General features: G+C 44.3%; 1 protein-coding gene across 7 annotated transcripts in view; it reads right to left on the bottom strand.

Moving 5' to 3' along the window:
- ATP9B (ATPase phospholipid transporting 9B (putative)) overlaps positions 1–11,687 on the bottom strand; it is a 332,144-nt gene extending 320,457 nt beyond the window's left edge. For 6 of the 7 annotated variants that reach the window (XM_074987543.1, XM_074987544.1, XM_074987549.1 and 3 more), the window contains exon 1: positions 11,593–11,687. In XM_074987543.1, the coding sequence (XP_074843644.1) occupies positions 11,593–11,687 (95 nt within the window). Of the gene's footprint in view, positions 1–11,404; positions 11,561–11,592 lie in introns of those variants that run through there. The other variant, XM_074987546.1, reaches the window with a different exon arrangement.
- Positions 11,688–17,585: the final 5,898 nt, after the last annotated feature.

Genomic DNA, 17,585 nt, shown 5'->3' with positions numbered 1-17,585 from the left:
GTGTTGTGTCAAACCTGAAAAAAAAATTGTGTGTATTTTTTAGGATGAAGCTAAAAACCTCTTTCTCCTCTGTTGTTGAGATTGTTAATGCTGGTAAAGATACTTCTGGCTGGAAATAAAAAGATGAAGAAAGATCTGTCTTGTATCTGAAGACCAGTGCTACAAATTTACCCTCCTCTCAGACTGAGATAAGCTAATGCCCTGGGGCTGCCAGCTTAACACAACCCATCTTTTCAAAGATACTGTCAGTTTTAATAATGAATAAATCATCTCCCTCAAAAGGGAGATCCTCTATTAGAGCACAGGTTTTGGGCTGTAGACTAGAATGCATGAGCCAAGTGTGTATGACATCAGCAATAACTAATTGAACTTGCTGAAGAATCAGATACGTCAAAGGAAGGTCTTTGACATAGTTTGTTTGGCAACCAACCTCCCAACAATTAAATCTTTTGCTAGCTTCCTTTGATCTTCAGGCAGATTCACAGTCAACATAGCTATCTTCTTCCAAAGAGGGAACTGGTGTATAGACATCATGGCTTGTTAGACTAAGACCATAATGCCCAGGTTGGCTGAGATGAAGACCTCCCTGCCCAAGATATCCTTGTCCTCCAGGCCACACGCAGAAGACTATATCTGACTTTCTTTGGCCACTAGACAGCTGCAACACCCATCAGAGTCTTGCGTGCAGAATGTGTATGGAGAGATAGAGAAGCCCACGTAAGACAACTGGTGAAGCTCATCACGACTTGACGAGATGATTATTTCAACCATGTTGTATGGTCAGTTTTAAGGACACTTCCAATACTGGCAGTATGATCTTAGAATTAGTCATGATGATCATCATCATCATCATCAATAACCATGGGCTCTGCCCCCATTGGTGTCTGATGCCTCTCTCACTATTTCCTTCCATCTTTTCCTGTCCAGTGCAGAGTGGCTTACTTTCTGTAGACTAGCTTCGCACCAATGTACTATATCATCTATGCATTCTCTGTGGGGTCTGCCTCTCCTATTCGAACAGTCCATTATGCCGAATACCAAAGTCTTGATTTTTTGTTCATTCTGCAAATATGTCCAAATAGTTGTAGTTTCCATTTTATAACCTTCTGCAGCAGGCTCTCTTCCAGCTGTATCTTCCTATATAAGTCCTCATTGGTGACCTTCTGCATCCATCCTATTCTCAGAATCTTTCTATAACAACTCCTTTTGAACGCCAATATTCTTTTTGAATCTTTCGTTATCACCCACGTCTCACATCCGTACAACATGATGCTGAATACAAACATTTTCAAGATGCACAGCTTCGTTCCTAAGCTAATTGCTTTGCTTTTCCTGATCTTATCCAGGGCCTTCAAACTCACTCTTGCTTTTGCTATTCTAGTTGCTACTTCCTTCTTACAGTCTAGATCATACGTTATGTTGCTCCCCAGATATGTGAACTTCTCTACATTTTCTACTTCAATACCATCGACGCTGATTTTCCTTCCTATTTCCTTATCTCCAAATACCATTGATTTTGTTTTATTGATGTTCATAATCAGTCCGTATCACCTCCCTTCTTTAACATCAGCATCATTTTCACTAGCTTCTCCTCATCTTCCTCAATGATAACTATATCATCCATGAACCTCAAGCTATTAATTCTTTTCCCATGCATGGATATCCCTTCTACCTCCTCTTTGATCTTGTCCATCACTCTCTCCAGATGTGCAATGAAGATACTTGGAGATATGGGATCTCCTTGTCTCGTATCTCTACTTGTTTTAAACCAACTTCCCAACTCCCCGCATGTTCTCACCACTGCCTCCGCATTGTCACTGATATTCTTCAACAACCATATCAATCTGCTATCCACTCCATATGACTCCAACACCACCCAAGTCACTTTCTGATCTACACTGTCAAATGCCTTTTGAAAATCAATGAAGCAAGTGTATATGTTTTTGTTCTTTTGTTGAGTTTTCTCCGCTATCAGTCTTAGTGCCAATATCTGCTGTATGGTACTTCTATCTTTTCTGAACCCCACTTGCTTGTCTGCTATATGTTCTTCTATCTTCAATCTTAATCTCTCAGTCAGTATCATCACCAGCACCTTACCTAGATGACTCGTTAGGGCAATCGTTCTGTAGTTCTTGCACTCCAATGTACTTCCCTTCTTGGGTATTGCCACTAGCACAGATCTTGTCCATTCCTTAGGCGCCTTCCCTTCTTTCCATGCTATATTACATAGCCAGTGTAGTTCTTGAATCATGCTCTCTCCCGTGATCTTATTTCCAAGGCTCTGCTTGTTCTTTAGTTGTTTCACTGCTTTTTCTACTTCCTCCTTCGAAATATGGGTCTCGCTCTCAATGCTCGGGGGACATATCTCTTTCAATTCTTCAATCAGTCTCTCTGAGACACTCGGGTCCAACTGTGCTTTGTACAGATCAGTGCAATATTTCATCCATCACTGCAGAATCTTCTCCCTGTTCATCAGCACTTCTTCGTTCTCATCTTTGATCGCCATCTGCTTTGGTCACCATTTCCTATTAATATTCCTTATTGTCTTATATACCTCCCTGGTCTTATATTTGCTGCAATACCTCTCTATATCTTCACATTGCTCGTCTAACCATTTCTCCTTATCTTTTCTGGCTGCTTTCCTTATCGCATTGCATTTCATCCTATATTGCTGTTCTGCCATCTCAGAAATGTCTCTTCTGATTTTCAACGCTCTCTTCTCTTGAACCAACTTTGGTGTCTCCTGGGTAATCCACTTCTTATTGATCTTTTCTTCTTCTGGAACAGTCTGCTCAATTGCCTCTTCTATAACGATAGCTATCCCTGCAACTCTCTTATCTAGGTCTTTCTCTGTGGCAATATTCTTAATCTTCTCGTTGAGTGCTGTTCTGTACACATTCCCTGTTTCTTCCTCACTTACTTTCACCATGTCTCTTCTTTTCTTAAACTGTGTCTTACATTTTCTTTTGAGTTTTATCTTGATGTGTGCATTACAATTAGTAGACAACCCCAAAATATCAAAACGAGATGAAAAGACAGTTCTATGATTTCCTGGAGTTTTACCTGTTCCCCAGGACCTTCTACTCGAGATTTGTTTTCTATGACCCAGTGAGGCAAACAGATCTATTCAATGGATTTACCCCAACCTCTCGGATGCCGTGATGCTCTGCAGAGACGGGTATTCTCCACACTGACAGAACATGAGTACTGGAACAAAGGCAACTATGCCTAATGGTTAGCATAGGTAAGGGAGGTACAGGCCTCCTCACCAGCCAGGGTTCATAATCAGATAGTCAGAAGCTGAGGTCGGAACCACAAGTCAGACAGCAGCAACCAGGACAATCTAGGAAACCATGAGATCAGGATAAGGAGATGAGCCAGAGATCAGGAACCACAATTAAGACACCAGAAATCAGGCTGAGGCAGACAACCAGGGGCCAGGATCAGGAAACAAAAGTAGGTAGCAGTGAGTGAGCAATCCAAAATCCTCACACTGAAGCAAACGATTTGAAGGAACATTTGTAAGCAGTCTTCTGACAAAAAGAAAGGTTTCTTTGTGGATGAGTAATTGGTTAAATAAATGTAATGTGGAAATAACAAAGGTTTCCCACTATTCTGTATAGAGATCTACGCTGGTCAGCATAGTCATAAATTTTCTGCAAAAGGTGTAAAACAGTTGTTATTGCCTGCAAACATTATTACATTACTTGAGAAAGTTAAGACCAAAGGCGACTGAAGAATTATAAAGACATCTCACACAACTAGATGAACAAAACAGTAGCTGAAATTCAGTGTTGATAACATGCAAAATAATTCAAGTTGGAAAACATAACCAATACAAAATGAGTTCTAAATTTGCTGTTGCTGCTAAAGAAAGATTTTGAAATCACCCTGGATAGTTCTCTGGAAAACAGCCATTCAACATGCAGCAACACTCAAAAAATGAATTGAATGTTAGGAACCATTAGGAAAGGGATAGACAATGAGTGAGGAAATAGAATGCCTCCACATAAATCCATGATATGGAAACATCTTTAATGCCACATGCAATTCTGGTCACCCATCTCAAAACTGAAACTGGAAAAGGTACAAAATAGGGCAACAATAACGATTAGGGTGATGTAACTGCTTCTACGTGAGAAGCATTTAAATAATAATCAGGTTTAAACCCAATGAGAATACTTCTTCAAACATTGTACAGTCAATCTATGGAACTCACTGCCAGGAAATGTTGTGGAGGCCAAAACTACAACATGATTCACAAAAGAATTAGATAAATTCATGAAGAACAGGTCCCTCCATTGGCTGTTAGACAGGATGATAAAGGATGCAACTAGTGCTCTCACAGTTCCTAAAACTTCTGACTGCCTTGGTCTTTCAACTTGTCAAACTGGATGACAGGAAGGATTACTTGAGAACTGCCCTGTTTTCTTGATTTCCTTTGAAGCAGCTGACATTGACCATTGTCTGAAGACAGGATAATGAGCTAGATGGACTACTGGACTGAACAAGTATGGTCATTCTTATCTTCTGATGTTCACAAAATATGAACCAAAAATAAGCTATTACATTGAGAAATCAAGGTAATTATGAATGAGGTATTCAAACTCCTATCAAATTTTTGGTTCAGAATGCAATTAGTATATGTTTGTCTGCACAATGTTAGGTGCTTATTTAACTAGACTATTTACCTTTATTTCCACAAACTGAAGATCACTAAATATTTTTGTAGGAAACTGTCTTGTATACAGCCTCAGCTTTCATAATGTAATTTAGGGGGAGCATTTGGATTGTAAAGATTTCTTCACTTAACACTAAGAGTTGCTTTAAAAAGCTCTTAAGCTAAAGCTAGATATACTTATTGTCTCTCTCTCCCCACCAAAAATCTGTTATTGCATACTGAGTTGTAGATTAACAGTTCAATTTATATGAACAGAAGTCAAAACATGTATGATTTTTTCATCTTTTTACACTAAACAGTTTTGTCACCATTTGTCAAACCAGATCTGGTTATTGGCAGATCTATACTTAAAACACTACAGCAGCACAGCTGCACCTGCTGTTGTAGCACTTCAGTGAAGATACTACTATTTCAAAAGGAGAGCTTTTTCCATTGGTATGCGTTATCCAATTCTATGAAGGGGGTAATTATGTCAAGAGGAAAGCCTTCCCATTGATGTAGTGCTGACCACACCAACTACACATTCAAGTAGTGTTGACTACGTTACATCACTCAAATGTACATTTTTTATATCATGAGCGACAGTAAACAGATATATAGGCCTGTCTTAAGAAACACACATTTTTCAGAAGTCTTAGCTGAGAATAGTTGTCATACAGAGAGAAAGAGAGAAGAGTATCTATTTTAACAGAGGTAGCAGAGCCCCATGTGGCTCTTCTACAGGTAAAGTAAGGCTCAGAGAATCCCCTATACATACACCCTTCTCTGCTTACTGGCCTGAGGGGAGAGGGAAGGGCAGAGCTCAGGATTTCTGCCCTGCAGGAGGGTGATAAAGCTAGAGGTTTCTGGCAGAGATGACTGGTGCCTGCTGAGAGTGGGAAAGCACAATGTAATGATTCATCCCCTCCAGCAGCTGAATTATTCCCACACTCCTTCTTACCCTCAGTGACCCCTTCCCTGCAGCACCCAGATGTTAGCTCTGTGGGGAAAGGCCTCAGCAAAAACAGTTAAGCAGCTGTTTGCCGGTGCCTCTCCCCAGAGCTGTAGCTCCCAACTTGCCGCTTTAGCAATTGCTGGGGAGGGACTGACACACCCACCCACTCCCCCTCCCCTCAATGAATCACCTCTGGCTTCTGCTCAGCCGCAAGGGACCTCAGTGCTTCAGCCATGTGAGTCACGGAAGGCATGCCCTAACTCTCAAACTTCTGAAGATTGTCATATCCAGTTCAGAAGTTTGGCCAACCTTGTATTATACTTTCTCCCATTCCCTCAAAACAATGAATGAAAAAATAAGCAAAGGACAACAATCACACTTAGTCACATGAATTTCCAACCAAACTAAGGACATGTGAGTCGGCTATCATACTACTACATACTAAACTACTCCCATAAACAGAAGCATGAAATGGATTCTGCCAATTCAATCCTATAGTTTTTTCCCCAATAGAAAGTAAATTATATCATTTCAAAAAATACTTCACATTTTAAAACACAATAGTAGTATGAAGAATAGTATGCTGGACAGAAGATAATTTTGCAGCACAAGCATTTCTGAGCCACAATAGATGGCACACATATGCTATTTCAGCTCCAGATCACCCTGCCTCAGATTACATCAACAGAAATGGCTACTTTTCTATGGCAATGCAAGCACTGTTGGATTGTCAGGGAGATCAAAGTGATTTCCCAGCATTGATGTGGGCGGGTCAGGGAAGACACACCTTTAAGAATACAGGACTATTTCGAAAGCTGAAAGCAGGAACTCTCTTTCATAATCTATGAATTACCCCTGGGAATGTTCACATCCCAAAAGTGATCCCACCCCTTGCTCCCATAGCTCTTGAAGTTGTACATCAACATTGACAAGAGCACCAAGGAGCACTACAGCAATAGGCTCAGCTGAGACAGAATGACAGTTGAAAGTATACTGAAGTCCAGGACAAGTAGGAATTAAGGTCACATTAATTTCAGGTGAATTTGCTTGACTTTTCAAGAAAGCACTATAGCTGGACTTTTGGATTTTCAGGGAATTTTTATTTTAATTTTACCACATCTTCAGTGGTCACATGCAGAGGGAGAGTATGGATAGGTTTTGGAGCCCAAGAGGAAATACTTTCTGGTATTCTCTTCCCCAGAGTACCTGAAGCCTGCTCCTGATCAGATCTGAGAAACAGGGTTTTCATGGGAGCTTTTCAAGGCTTCTTCCAAGAAAACTGTCAGAGTTCACAGCTACATGGCAGCAACTCCAAGAGAATGGCCCCAAGGACGGGAATCGAATGGCACCAACGGTATCAGGAACCACAGTTTGGGAACATCACTGCTGCACACTCATCCACTATATCCTGTACACTGACCGTAGTTACAGTCTTATGTAGCAGAAACTGACTGACACTCCAGCACTGCACTGTCACTGGGTCTTTCAGACACCCTGCCACCAGAGCTGAAAGTCTATGAACCTGGCTGAGCATCCAGGGTCCACAACTACAGGATAGTTACAACATACAGGCTGTGTCTACACTAGCCCAAAATCTTCTAAATGGCCATGAAAATAGCCATTTCAAAGATTACTAATGAGGCGCTGAGGTACATATTCAGCGCCTCATCAGCATGCCAGCAGCCGTGGCACTTCAAAATTGCCGCGGCTCACTGCCACGTGGCTTGTCCAGATAAGGGTCCTTTTCGAAAGGACCCCGCCAACTTAGGAATAAGGGGATTTCAAAGTTGGCGGGATTCTTTCAAAAAGACCTCCCGTCTGGACGAGCCACACAGCAGCGAGTCACAGCAATTTTGAAGTGCCGCGGCTGCCAGCATGCTAATGAGGCGCTGAATATGTATTTCAGTGCCTCATTAGTAATCTTCAAAATAGCTATTTGCATGCCCATTTCAAAGATCTGGGCTGGTGTAGACGTAGCCACAGAGTGTCCTTGGTGCCAGGGGCCCAAGGTTTCTACAGTCCACAGCTGTGAGGCAGCCTCATCATGCAGATAAGGATCCCGGACACGATGACTTTTCATTCTCACACCCTGGGGAACCAGGTGGCTTAGGAATCTGAAAGCCTGGGGGTCCCCAACTTCAGAGCATTTTGCATAGTGAACTGCCCACAGGCACAAAACCTGGAAGACCAGGCAACAGCGCTGATCGAAATTGACATGATTCTTTGTCATTTGCTCTGGGCCTATGGGGAAGGGAAGAGATGAATTTATTGGACTGGGCAATTTCACTTGGTGTTCCGTGGTAGGCCACAGTAAAATATTACAGAATCAGTCAATTTCAGTCAGCAGCTCAAGGAACATACTTCCTTTCAGAAACAAAATGTGGAAATTCATGTTTTGTAAGAAATTTCAAAATTTCCTATGATATTGAAATTGCGAGGTTCAATTCCTTCTACTTCTGAACTGCCACCATCCCCTTTCACAGCCTATTTAAAAAGAGGAAGGATATTAAAATTAACAGCTGAAATGATTACCCTCATGCCAGGAAAAATGAGAGTCTGAGAAAAGATCTTCATGGCACTGTCCAATTCCATGTAATTTTGCATCTTTGTAAGTCTGCCCTCCAAAATTGTGGTACAGATAAAGTCAGTTTTGTTTAGAATTCTTCAGAGCCCCTTCAAGACATCATCTTTATGGTCATTAACTGATATTCTTAAATTGCTCTGACAAACCACTTCTTTTCTATACCAGAAAAACTCAGATATAGGGATGTTAACATTTAACCAGTTAACTGGTAAGCCTCACCCCAAGGCCATTTCTACACAAAATTTTTGGGAAGGACTTCCTTTCGGAAGCCGCCGCTGCCCCCCCCCCCAGCGGCCGTGTTTCTATACAGTGTTTTGGAGTCCAGAAGAAAGGTCTTCCGGACTCCAAATCACGTGATGTTATGCTAATGAGGTGCAGGGAATTTGCATCTGCACCTCATTAGCATCTTTCGCTCCCTATATTACCATGCCACTTCCAAAGGAAGTAGCCTGTGTAGAAACGGCCTAAATGAATGAGGTTTGCCAGTTATGGTTAACCATTAGGAGATGGAGCAGCCCCCTCTGCCCACAATGGGCACGGGGCTGCTCCAGCTCCACAGGGCCACTTCAGAGTGGAGGAGCTCCAGCACAGCTAGAATAGCCCCCATCCACAGTGGCCCAGGGCATGCTGTGGGTGTGCTGCAGATGGGAGCACTCCAGCAAGGCTAGAGCAACCTTGGTCACTGATGTGCTACAGGCATGAGTGTTTAAACCCGGCTGGGTCCACAAAAGGACCTCCTTAGCCACACCCCAAATTTAACTGGTTAAACACTAGGTTTAACTAATTAACTAGTGAAATGGGATTTTACATCCTTACTCAGATCCTATATACAGTGTTGGGTAAAACTCCTCAGTATCTGTTTTGAAGTGAAGGACTAATGCCTTGTTTACACAAAGAAATTGTATTGTCCAGAAATAGTTCAGTTAAATTTGTGCAAACCTATTGTGTGTGTGCAACTTCAGTTTAAAAAGTACTGTTTATCAATTTAACTTACACCAATTCCTTTGGGTGTTCTAACATCAATAAGACCAATGCTTTTCCTGCAGTACAAGAGGTGACGACTGCAACACTCAAAGGTAAAAGCAGGAGCTCCCTATTATATTTAGGTACTGCTCCGAAATACATACAGAACAATAAATGACTGGATTAGGTTCTACTAAGTTAAATAAAACCTTTCTGGTCATTCCTTTCAAACTAGCAAAGCCTGAATTAGAACAGCTATGCTGCAGAATAACACTCAAAACTTCAAGAATGATTGTGTCATTACTGACAAGTTGTATTATCTCAAGATATACCCTATATACCAAAAGTTTATCTAAACTGACGCTCAGAGCAAGCCCCCAGACCAGACAGACTAACACTAGCATGGCTTGTTCTAGCATGCAAAAAATAGACATATGAACACTGCAGCTCAGGCTGGTACTCATATTCTCAAAGCCAAGGGGCACAGTGGGCTTGAGCGCCCATGCTCCAGCTCAAACCATAACATTCACACTGCTACTTTTAGCGTGCTTCCTCCATTAGCATCAGTATGTCTATGTGGGCTGGGAGGCTCATTTGCAGCTTCACCATCAACACACCCAACAGGTCAGCCCACTCAAGTTAAAAAAGCACTACCACATTGAAATTAAAAGGTGCCATGTACAGACAGAACACAAATTAGGGAGCTTAACTGTTAACCTGCCCACCATGGCCCACTCCAGAAGGAGCACTCCAGAATGTTTGGAGCAGCCCTTCGGTGGGCCTGGGAGTGCTGCGGGCAGAGACCTTCCCAGCTTGGTCAGAACAGCATTTGTCTGTAGCAGCCTGGGGAGCACCACAAGTGGGAGCGCTCCAACCTGGCCAGAGCAGTCCCCTCCTCAGCCACCGTCACCCGTATAATCAGGTAACCAGTTTAATTTTTAACAGATTAACTAATCAAATGGGATTTTACATCCTTAACTCAAATGTGGAACAATCACTAATTTTTAACTCAAGATAATTATTCCATAAAAACAAGCCTTGAAGATTTACCGAAGGTCACAATACAAGGCGGGGCAGAGCAAGAAAAAAAAAAAAACCACATTCCTGAACTAAACCCATGACACTGCTTCATTATATTTTAATAAATATTTCTTTGTTTATTTGCACAGAAGTTAGCACATACCTAAGTGTTTGCAGGATCATGGTGTAACTGTGTTATTTTTACAGAAGATAAAAACAATATCATTGATGTTACATAACAAAAAAGCAGTCATGTAGCACTTTAAAGACTAACAAAACAATTAGGTGATGAGCTTTCCTGGGGCAGACCCACTTCTTCAGATCATAGCCCTACCAGAACATTGACATCACATAAAACTGAGCATCTGCACAAGGGATTACAAGATTATAGTGGGAGCGGCAGAGAAGGTGCCTGTAATGTAAGGCTCTTTGAATTGCTATATAAAATACAGTAAAGGGTTAAAACAAAACAGTAAAGATTTATGTACACACTGTGGGGTAGAGTAGCAAAACAGACCTTTTACTTATTTACTTTGCTCTGTTTATGCAACTTGTTTGCTTCTTGAATTTTTCAGTTCAGGCCATGAAAACAGCCTCCCTGTGTCATTGCTGCTGATGAAAATAACCTACTGTCACATTTAAATCCAAATAAAACTTATAAATTTTCAAAAATGAAAGGTTTCAAAGTCTTCATTTCCTTTTAGCAAAAACAAGGAGTCTGGTGGCACCTTAAAGAGTTGTATTATAGCATAAGTGTTTGTAAATTGCTACTCACTTCCTCAGATTCCTGAAGTGAAAAAAAACCCCCAAACTGTTGCTATTTTTGTTAAAAAAAAATGAATGTTAGGTCACACTTTATTTGCCACCAGGGCTTCCCAAGCCTTAATGCCCATTTTCATGCCCTCTCATCCCTATGCTGACCAAACAGAAAACCGAGAAACCCACCAACGTGAGAAACTGACCAACTTACCCTCAGAATAAGGACATCAACTACCCTGTTGTGTGAACGGAGCAGGCACAGCCTCCTCTGCCAAACACAGGAAGCCTACAGCCCCTCCCTAAGACACACCCCCAGCAGTGCTGCGAACTGGAGCAGGGTAGGAACTAGAGCAGGCAGGGAACTTCTCCCAGTTCCTGTAAAACCTCTTTCCCCTCCCCCCAGGCCAACAGGGAGACGCACCCAGCGTAGGGGAGGCCTGGCAGTGCCGCAGCTGCCACTCACCCCAAAAATTCCCTGCTGGGAGAAGAGGGGGAACGGCCCCTGCCCCTCGGGGCGCAGAGATGGGAGGCAGGTGTCCGGCCGCGCGGAGGATCCTACGGGGTAGGGCAGGTTTCGCCGGGCCAGGGCCCTTCCCATCCCCGTCCCTACGGAGCTCAGCGGCGCCTCCCCCCCCCAGCCCTGGGCGGTACCTGTTGTGCCTCTGCGCGGCGGGGAGGCTAGTGTAATAGGCCGCTCGCCGCTGGGTGCTGCGCGGCACCGGGTGCAGCGGGATGTGGTCCGCCATCTTCCCCGCCCACCTGCCCGGCCCCCGGAACCGGCTCCCGTCAACCGTCACCCGACGTCACCCCGCCGCGCGCAAACACCACGCGCGAGGAACTGCCGGAGACACCGGACGTCACGAGCAGCTGATGGAGATGGGCGGGGCCGGGACAGAAACAAATGGGAGGAGCTTCGGTGTCCTGACACGCGCGCGCCGCCCGGCTCTCTGATTGCTGAGCCCGGCGCGTGCGGGGGCTCGTGGTGCAGCTGGCAAGGCAGGGTAGGGCAGGTAGCTGATTGCAGGGTTGCAGTGCAGCGGGGCGAGGGGGCTAAGGGCCGGTGAAGGTGCGTGGGAACGATGCCTGAGGGAGTGGCTGGGAGTTGCAGGGGCTGGGAGCGGGGGAGTCTGTGCGAATTCGATATTTTAGGGGTTTCGCTACAGAAATGCTTAGGGACATGGTCGTGCCAGTGGAGCTGGAGCGGTACCCGCACCCTCAGGAGGGACAGGCCTGTGGCCTGCACCCCTGGTAGTATAGTGCATACCTGCTTTCTCTGGGGCTTGAATTCCCATAAAAAAGGCACGAGCCCTCTGCCTGCAGAGGTGAGGACTGTTAGGCTTTGACCCCACTATGTTGGGGATCCACACCACAGGGATCAAATCCCCTGGCCGTCAACTTACTGTGTCTACTGTCATGGTAAATCGAGCTCTGTACACATTCCCATTGAAGCAGATACTCCACCAAAATGAGAAAAGTATCTGGTGTTGACAGGAGATCAGTCCCTGTTGACCTTTCCAGAGGCAAATTGCCATGGTAGCTCTGTCAACTGTTTGCATAGCTGAAGTAGATCAGTGGTGCAGGTAAGCATAAAGACAAGTTAGTGAGAGCTCTGCCTGCCCCTGTTCTGGTGGAGTTCTCATTCACCCTCACTGCTACTGCCTTTAAAATCTGGATCAACTTGTCTTGGGGAAAAGTTGCAGATGATTAAAATATTTTTATGCTAAATCTTCAAGCTGTAGTAAAATGTTCTTTATCCACATTTACAGCTTCTACTGCAGAGTAGCTGTGAACCCCACCAAAGCAATGTTGTGTACTAGAAGATGAAGCACTACAAACAAGGACCTCTTGTCGCCATGCTGACAGAAAGGCTTTGCTTTTCAGTAACCATTGCTTGCTTTGTCTGTGGGGCTAGAGAATTTTGTCACTTGTCTTTCAACTAGTGTTTCTCATTCTGATGGTGGGGAAGTTGGGGTATTCATGTCACACTGCCCATCAGATTGCAGCCCAGGCTGGAGAAGCTAATGATCCAACCAGTAGACTAAAGTTAGTAATGAATCCTAGTCACATGCCAACCGAAGCACATTGTACGCATGCTGAAAAGATTCTTACGATACCACAGCAGAAGGGAGTACAAGTTAAAGCTTTCTGGTCCAGCACACTTGAGACCTGACCAGCCATGAACCAGGAAGTGTACCAAATCAGGGAGGTCAGTGACAGCCCCTCGGCTGCCAGACTCTGCCTCAGTTCCCATCTGCCAGGCCCAGCTCCTGGTTCATGGCTCCCAGCCTCTGGATTCCAGCCCCCTCCCACCAGGCTTCAGCTGCCAAGCACTGGCCCTGGTTGTTGGGCTTCCTGTGCTGGTCCCAGGGCTCTGCTCCCTACTGCTGGCTGCAGCCACCAGGCTCCAGATTGCTGCCCCTGGGTGGGTTCTGCTCCTGGCCACCAGCCTAAACTACTCCTAGCTTTGGAGCTCTGGTTCCCTGCCCTACCTGCCATGCTACAGCCCCAGCTGCTGATCTCTGGCCCCAGTTGCCAGGCTCCCTGGTCCCAGTCCAGGGACTCTGCTCCCTGCTGCTGGCCCAGCTGGGCTCTGGCTCCCAGTCCAGCCACTGAGCTCTGCTCTCAGCCCAGGGCTCTCCTTCTAGTCCAGTTCGGTGGTCCGGCAACATCCATGGTCCTTCTGCACTGGCTTTTCACCAACCCCAGAGCACCCATGGATCCTTGACAATCTACGTTGCTGAACTAGAGAGTCACAGACTAGAGAGGTTCAACCTGTAGTTAAATATTCCAGCTACCTGCCAAAGTGGATTACATCTCTACTTAATTTCTACCCATATGTGTCAGCTTCAGACTCACTTGATTTGAACCCTTACACACTTGAATGGAGCATGAGTCATCTACAAGTCTCCTCCACTTCACTCTGTCATGAGACAAAACTTCTAGCTAACTCCAGGAGTACCCTAGTTGTCCTTCAATCTCAATAGATTTTCTCTACATTGTCTCCACTCTGAGGGTTGCTGTTTGGTCGGTACAAGATCTCTCACTTCAGAAGCTGGCCTGTTGTTCCCTGAGCTATCAATTTCTGTCTTCATTCTCTCCAAAAAAACACTTTTGAATGCTTTTCCTGGAATAGACAGTAATGTGATGTCCCTCCAGTTCTTGCATTCCTTCAGGTTGCCTTTCTTTGGAAGCTTGATAAGGTAGCCATGTTTCCAGTCTTGTGGGATCTCCTTGGTGTCCCAAATTTTCCCACACAGATTATACATCATGTTGACTGACGTCTCACTTCCTGCCTTGATTGCTTCCGCTCGGATGTTGTCTGGGCCAGGTACTTTTCGGAGGTTCATGTGGGCAGAGTGGTTTAGTAGCTCTTCAAAGTGTTCTTTCTATCAACTGAGCTGTGCAGTTGAGTTTGTTAGCACATTTTTGTCCTATCCTGGCTGCTCCACTTTATGCCGTGACCCAGCTAGCTTCCGTGTGGTGTCATACAGCTGTTCCAAGTTCTCTGTCCGGCAGCTTGTTCCCACTGACTCCACTTGCAGCTGTGCAGGCTGCTGCCACTTAAATAAAGCCCAGTTAAAACTAGATTAAGTTTTCGTGTTTAAGTGATGGAAGGCTTCACAGCTGCAAGTGGAGTCAGTGGGAACAAGCTGCAGGACAGGGAGCCACACAGAGGGGAGGGGCATCTGATCCTGCCATGCCAGAGCTGTGTTGAGAAGGAGGCAGCAGGGGGGAGGAGCAGTGGCAGCATGTGGCATTCCTCATCTCAGGCCGGTAGATCCTGGGGGGTGGAGGGGATGGGTCTGGGGCTGAGAGAGGTTAAGCCTGAGGATGGGGGGCAAGTTTGAAGGAAGGGGGTTAAAGCTTGGGGATGGGGTGGATTTGGGAGCTGAGGCGGGTAAAGCCTGACGATGGGGGTGACAACTTTGTAATTGGTACAAATCTTTGTGTGTGTGTGTGTGCTGTTCTTAAAATATGGGTGACAAAAAGTATGGGCTGATATTTATTAAAGACTGTCTCATATTCGTATGCAGTGCAGCTCTTAAAGTATTGATTTTGTAACTGAATTTGAAAAAAAGTCTCTTCTTGCTATTTCGGTTGCAGGCCCCTGGTCTAGTCTGAGGGAAAGCCAGTTAAGTTACTCCCCTTTTGTCTCTTTGGAACAAGTGTTTATCTGAGTTATACTAATGTAAACCTTGAGAAATGCCAGTGATGTCAGTTGACTGTAAAACCCAAATAAATAAGTAGACATCTGTACGTAAGCATCACAAGGTGTAATGTAAGACCTTTTTTTGTTATGTTAGATATTCTCACATTGTAATCAGCCACAGGTAGTCTTGGCTATGGAATGGCTTTCTGTCCTAGTGGTAAAACAGATAGATATTGATCTTCATCTTTGCAACTAGTTGCAGCTCAGTCCAAAAGGTGCTTTTATGGTCAACTAACTTTAAAGCTTTCCCCAAACCCAAGCACCCTTAACTGTTGACTCCTGTTGTGCTTTGTCTGGTCTTTCTGGGCAGGGAGAGCTGAAGACAGCAAGGAGAGACTCTGTGCCAATAAATGTAAAGCCTGACAGCCTGAGAGAGTAAAGAGACAGCACAGATATGAAATAGGGAGACATAAAGATGCTGCACACATCAGTTTAAAGACATTTTATTTTAATGTTGGTTCTTTAACGACTTTATGTAACCAAATGCTAGTCTTGCCAATGGAAATAGCAGGACTGAGAGGGATATTTTTCTCTTAGAAGATTTCTGTTTTACAGAACTATTTCACACTATGAAGCCATTTCAGAATTACATAGGAAAGTAAGGATGTTAAAAATGCCCACAAAACTGTAAGTTACAATTATATAAAAACATGCTATAAACATAATAAGAACTGGAAACAAAAAACAAATCTTAGACACAATAATCTTCATACTTTACCCTGTAACTGTCTGTCTTCCTGCACACAGGCAATGTCCTTTCTACGGCTTTTGCTATTATTGTTAATAACAGATTACAATGCTTGTCAATTAATCTGGTCCTCCTCAGACATCATAATTTCTTCAGACCTCCTTTTAAGGTCTTATCCTTTTGGTAAATGTCACCTCTTTTTAACTCTATAAGATTTATGGACAGCTAAATCTCCACTTCTCTTTTTGAGACTATTCTCTGCAGATTCCAAGTACTGTTTGTACCAGCTCTGTCCTATCTTTACCTGTCTTGCTCTGATAGTCTTCCTCCAACCTGCATTTTAGACTGTGAAAGAGCTTTTTTGTTTGTTTGTTTTTATTTTGGACAGCATTGACTGAGAAGGTGTTTTTTTTCCAATTTAGATTGTCACGGACAAAAAAAACATTGAGGAAAATTCTATATTTGATTGAGACTATTGAAGAGGCAAAACAGAGTAAATTTGCTATATCTTGTATCATTGAATGGATCCAATTGTTCCATAAGGCTAGCAATTGTTTATTGTGAGTGCACAAGATGAGAAGGGTGAGATATAAGTTTTTCTTCTGAGCTGTTACACTTATTTCTTTAAAAAAAAATTAAGATGCATCCATGGTATCTCTTTTTTTTCTTTTTGTAATAAACCTGTATTTGTCTCTAGCCACATGTTAAACGCTGCTTCAGTGTAAGTTTCAGGTCTTCACATCTTGGACTTTTATTTTTGTTTTTCTGAAATAAATTTTCAACCTCTTGATATACTTAAAACCAGTGCAAAAGGGTGGTTTATTTTGTGGAAAATGAGGAGTGAAGAGTGATGCCAACCACCAATTTAGGGTGGGGAGGAGAAGGCTGCAAAGAGCTTGGGTGGTGACCTAGAGCAGGGGTTTGGGATTTAGGGTATGGAAGGGGACATAGGTACTGAGGAAGATTTTGGTCTGATCAAGGATGTGGGAAGGAGTGCTAAGTCTGAGAGGGAGTAGGGGTGCAGTCCAAGAAGCAGGCTCTGTCTGGAAGCTGCTTACTTAAGCAGCTCCTGGCCAACAGCATCTCAGGCAGGCTTCCCTGCCTTCCAGCAGCCACAGCCCACTGGCTGTTCTCTGTGGATTTCTGTGTTGAGGAGTGGGAGGGCTATGCATGCTGCCCCTGCTCTCAGCAAAATCTCTCAGCTTCTATTGGTGGAAAATCGGCCAAAAAGAGCTGAGAAATTGTGCTGCACTAACTCCACTCCCAGCAAAATATTTCAGTCCCCATTGGCCAGTTTGCAGCCAACAGAGACTAAGATTTTGCAGGGGAGCCAGCAGCACATGAAACTGGCCAATGGGAGCTGAGAAATTTTGCTGGGGGTGTGGGCAGCACCTAAAGCTCTCCCCTCCACAGCCTTAGGAGCTGGCCACGCGCCAGATTAAAAGGCTTGATTTTCCGGATGTGGCCTGTGGGCTGTATCTTACCTGCCCCGATTTAGTCTCCCCTCCTGCTCTTGACAGGCCACTGAACCTCACACACAAACTCCTGAAATAGATCCTTAACCTCTGCTTGGCTACGTCTACATGAGCCCCAAACTTCGAAATGGCCATGCAAATGGCCATTTCGAAGTTTACCAATGAAGCGCTGAAATGCATATTCAGCACTTCATTAGCATGCGGGCGGCCGCGGCGCTTCGAAATTGACGTGTCTCGCCGCTGCACGTCTCGTCCAGAAGGGGCTCCTTTA

Source organism: Carettochelys insculpta, chromosome 2 (assembly GCF_033958435.1).
Source record: "Carettochelys insculpta isolate YL-2023 chromosome 2, ASM3395843v1, whole genome shotgun sequence".
NCBI lineage: Eukaryota > Metazoa > Chordata > Testudines > Carettochelyidae > Carettochelys > Carettochelys insculpta.
This window is presented reverse-complemented; position numbering and strand designations above follow the sequence as displayed.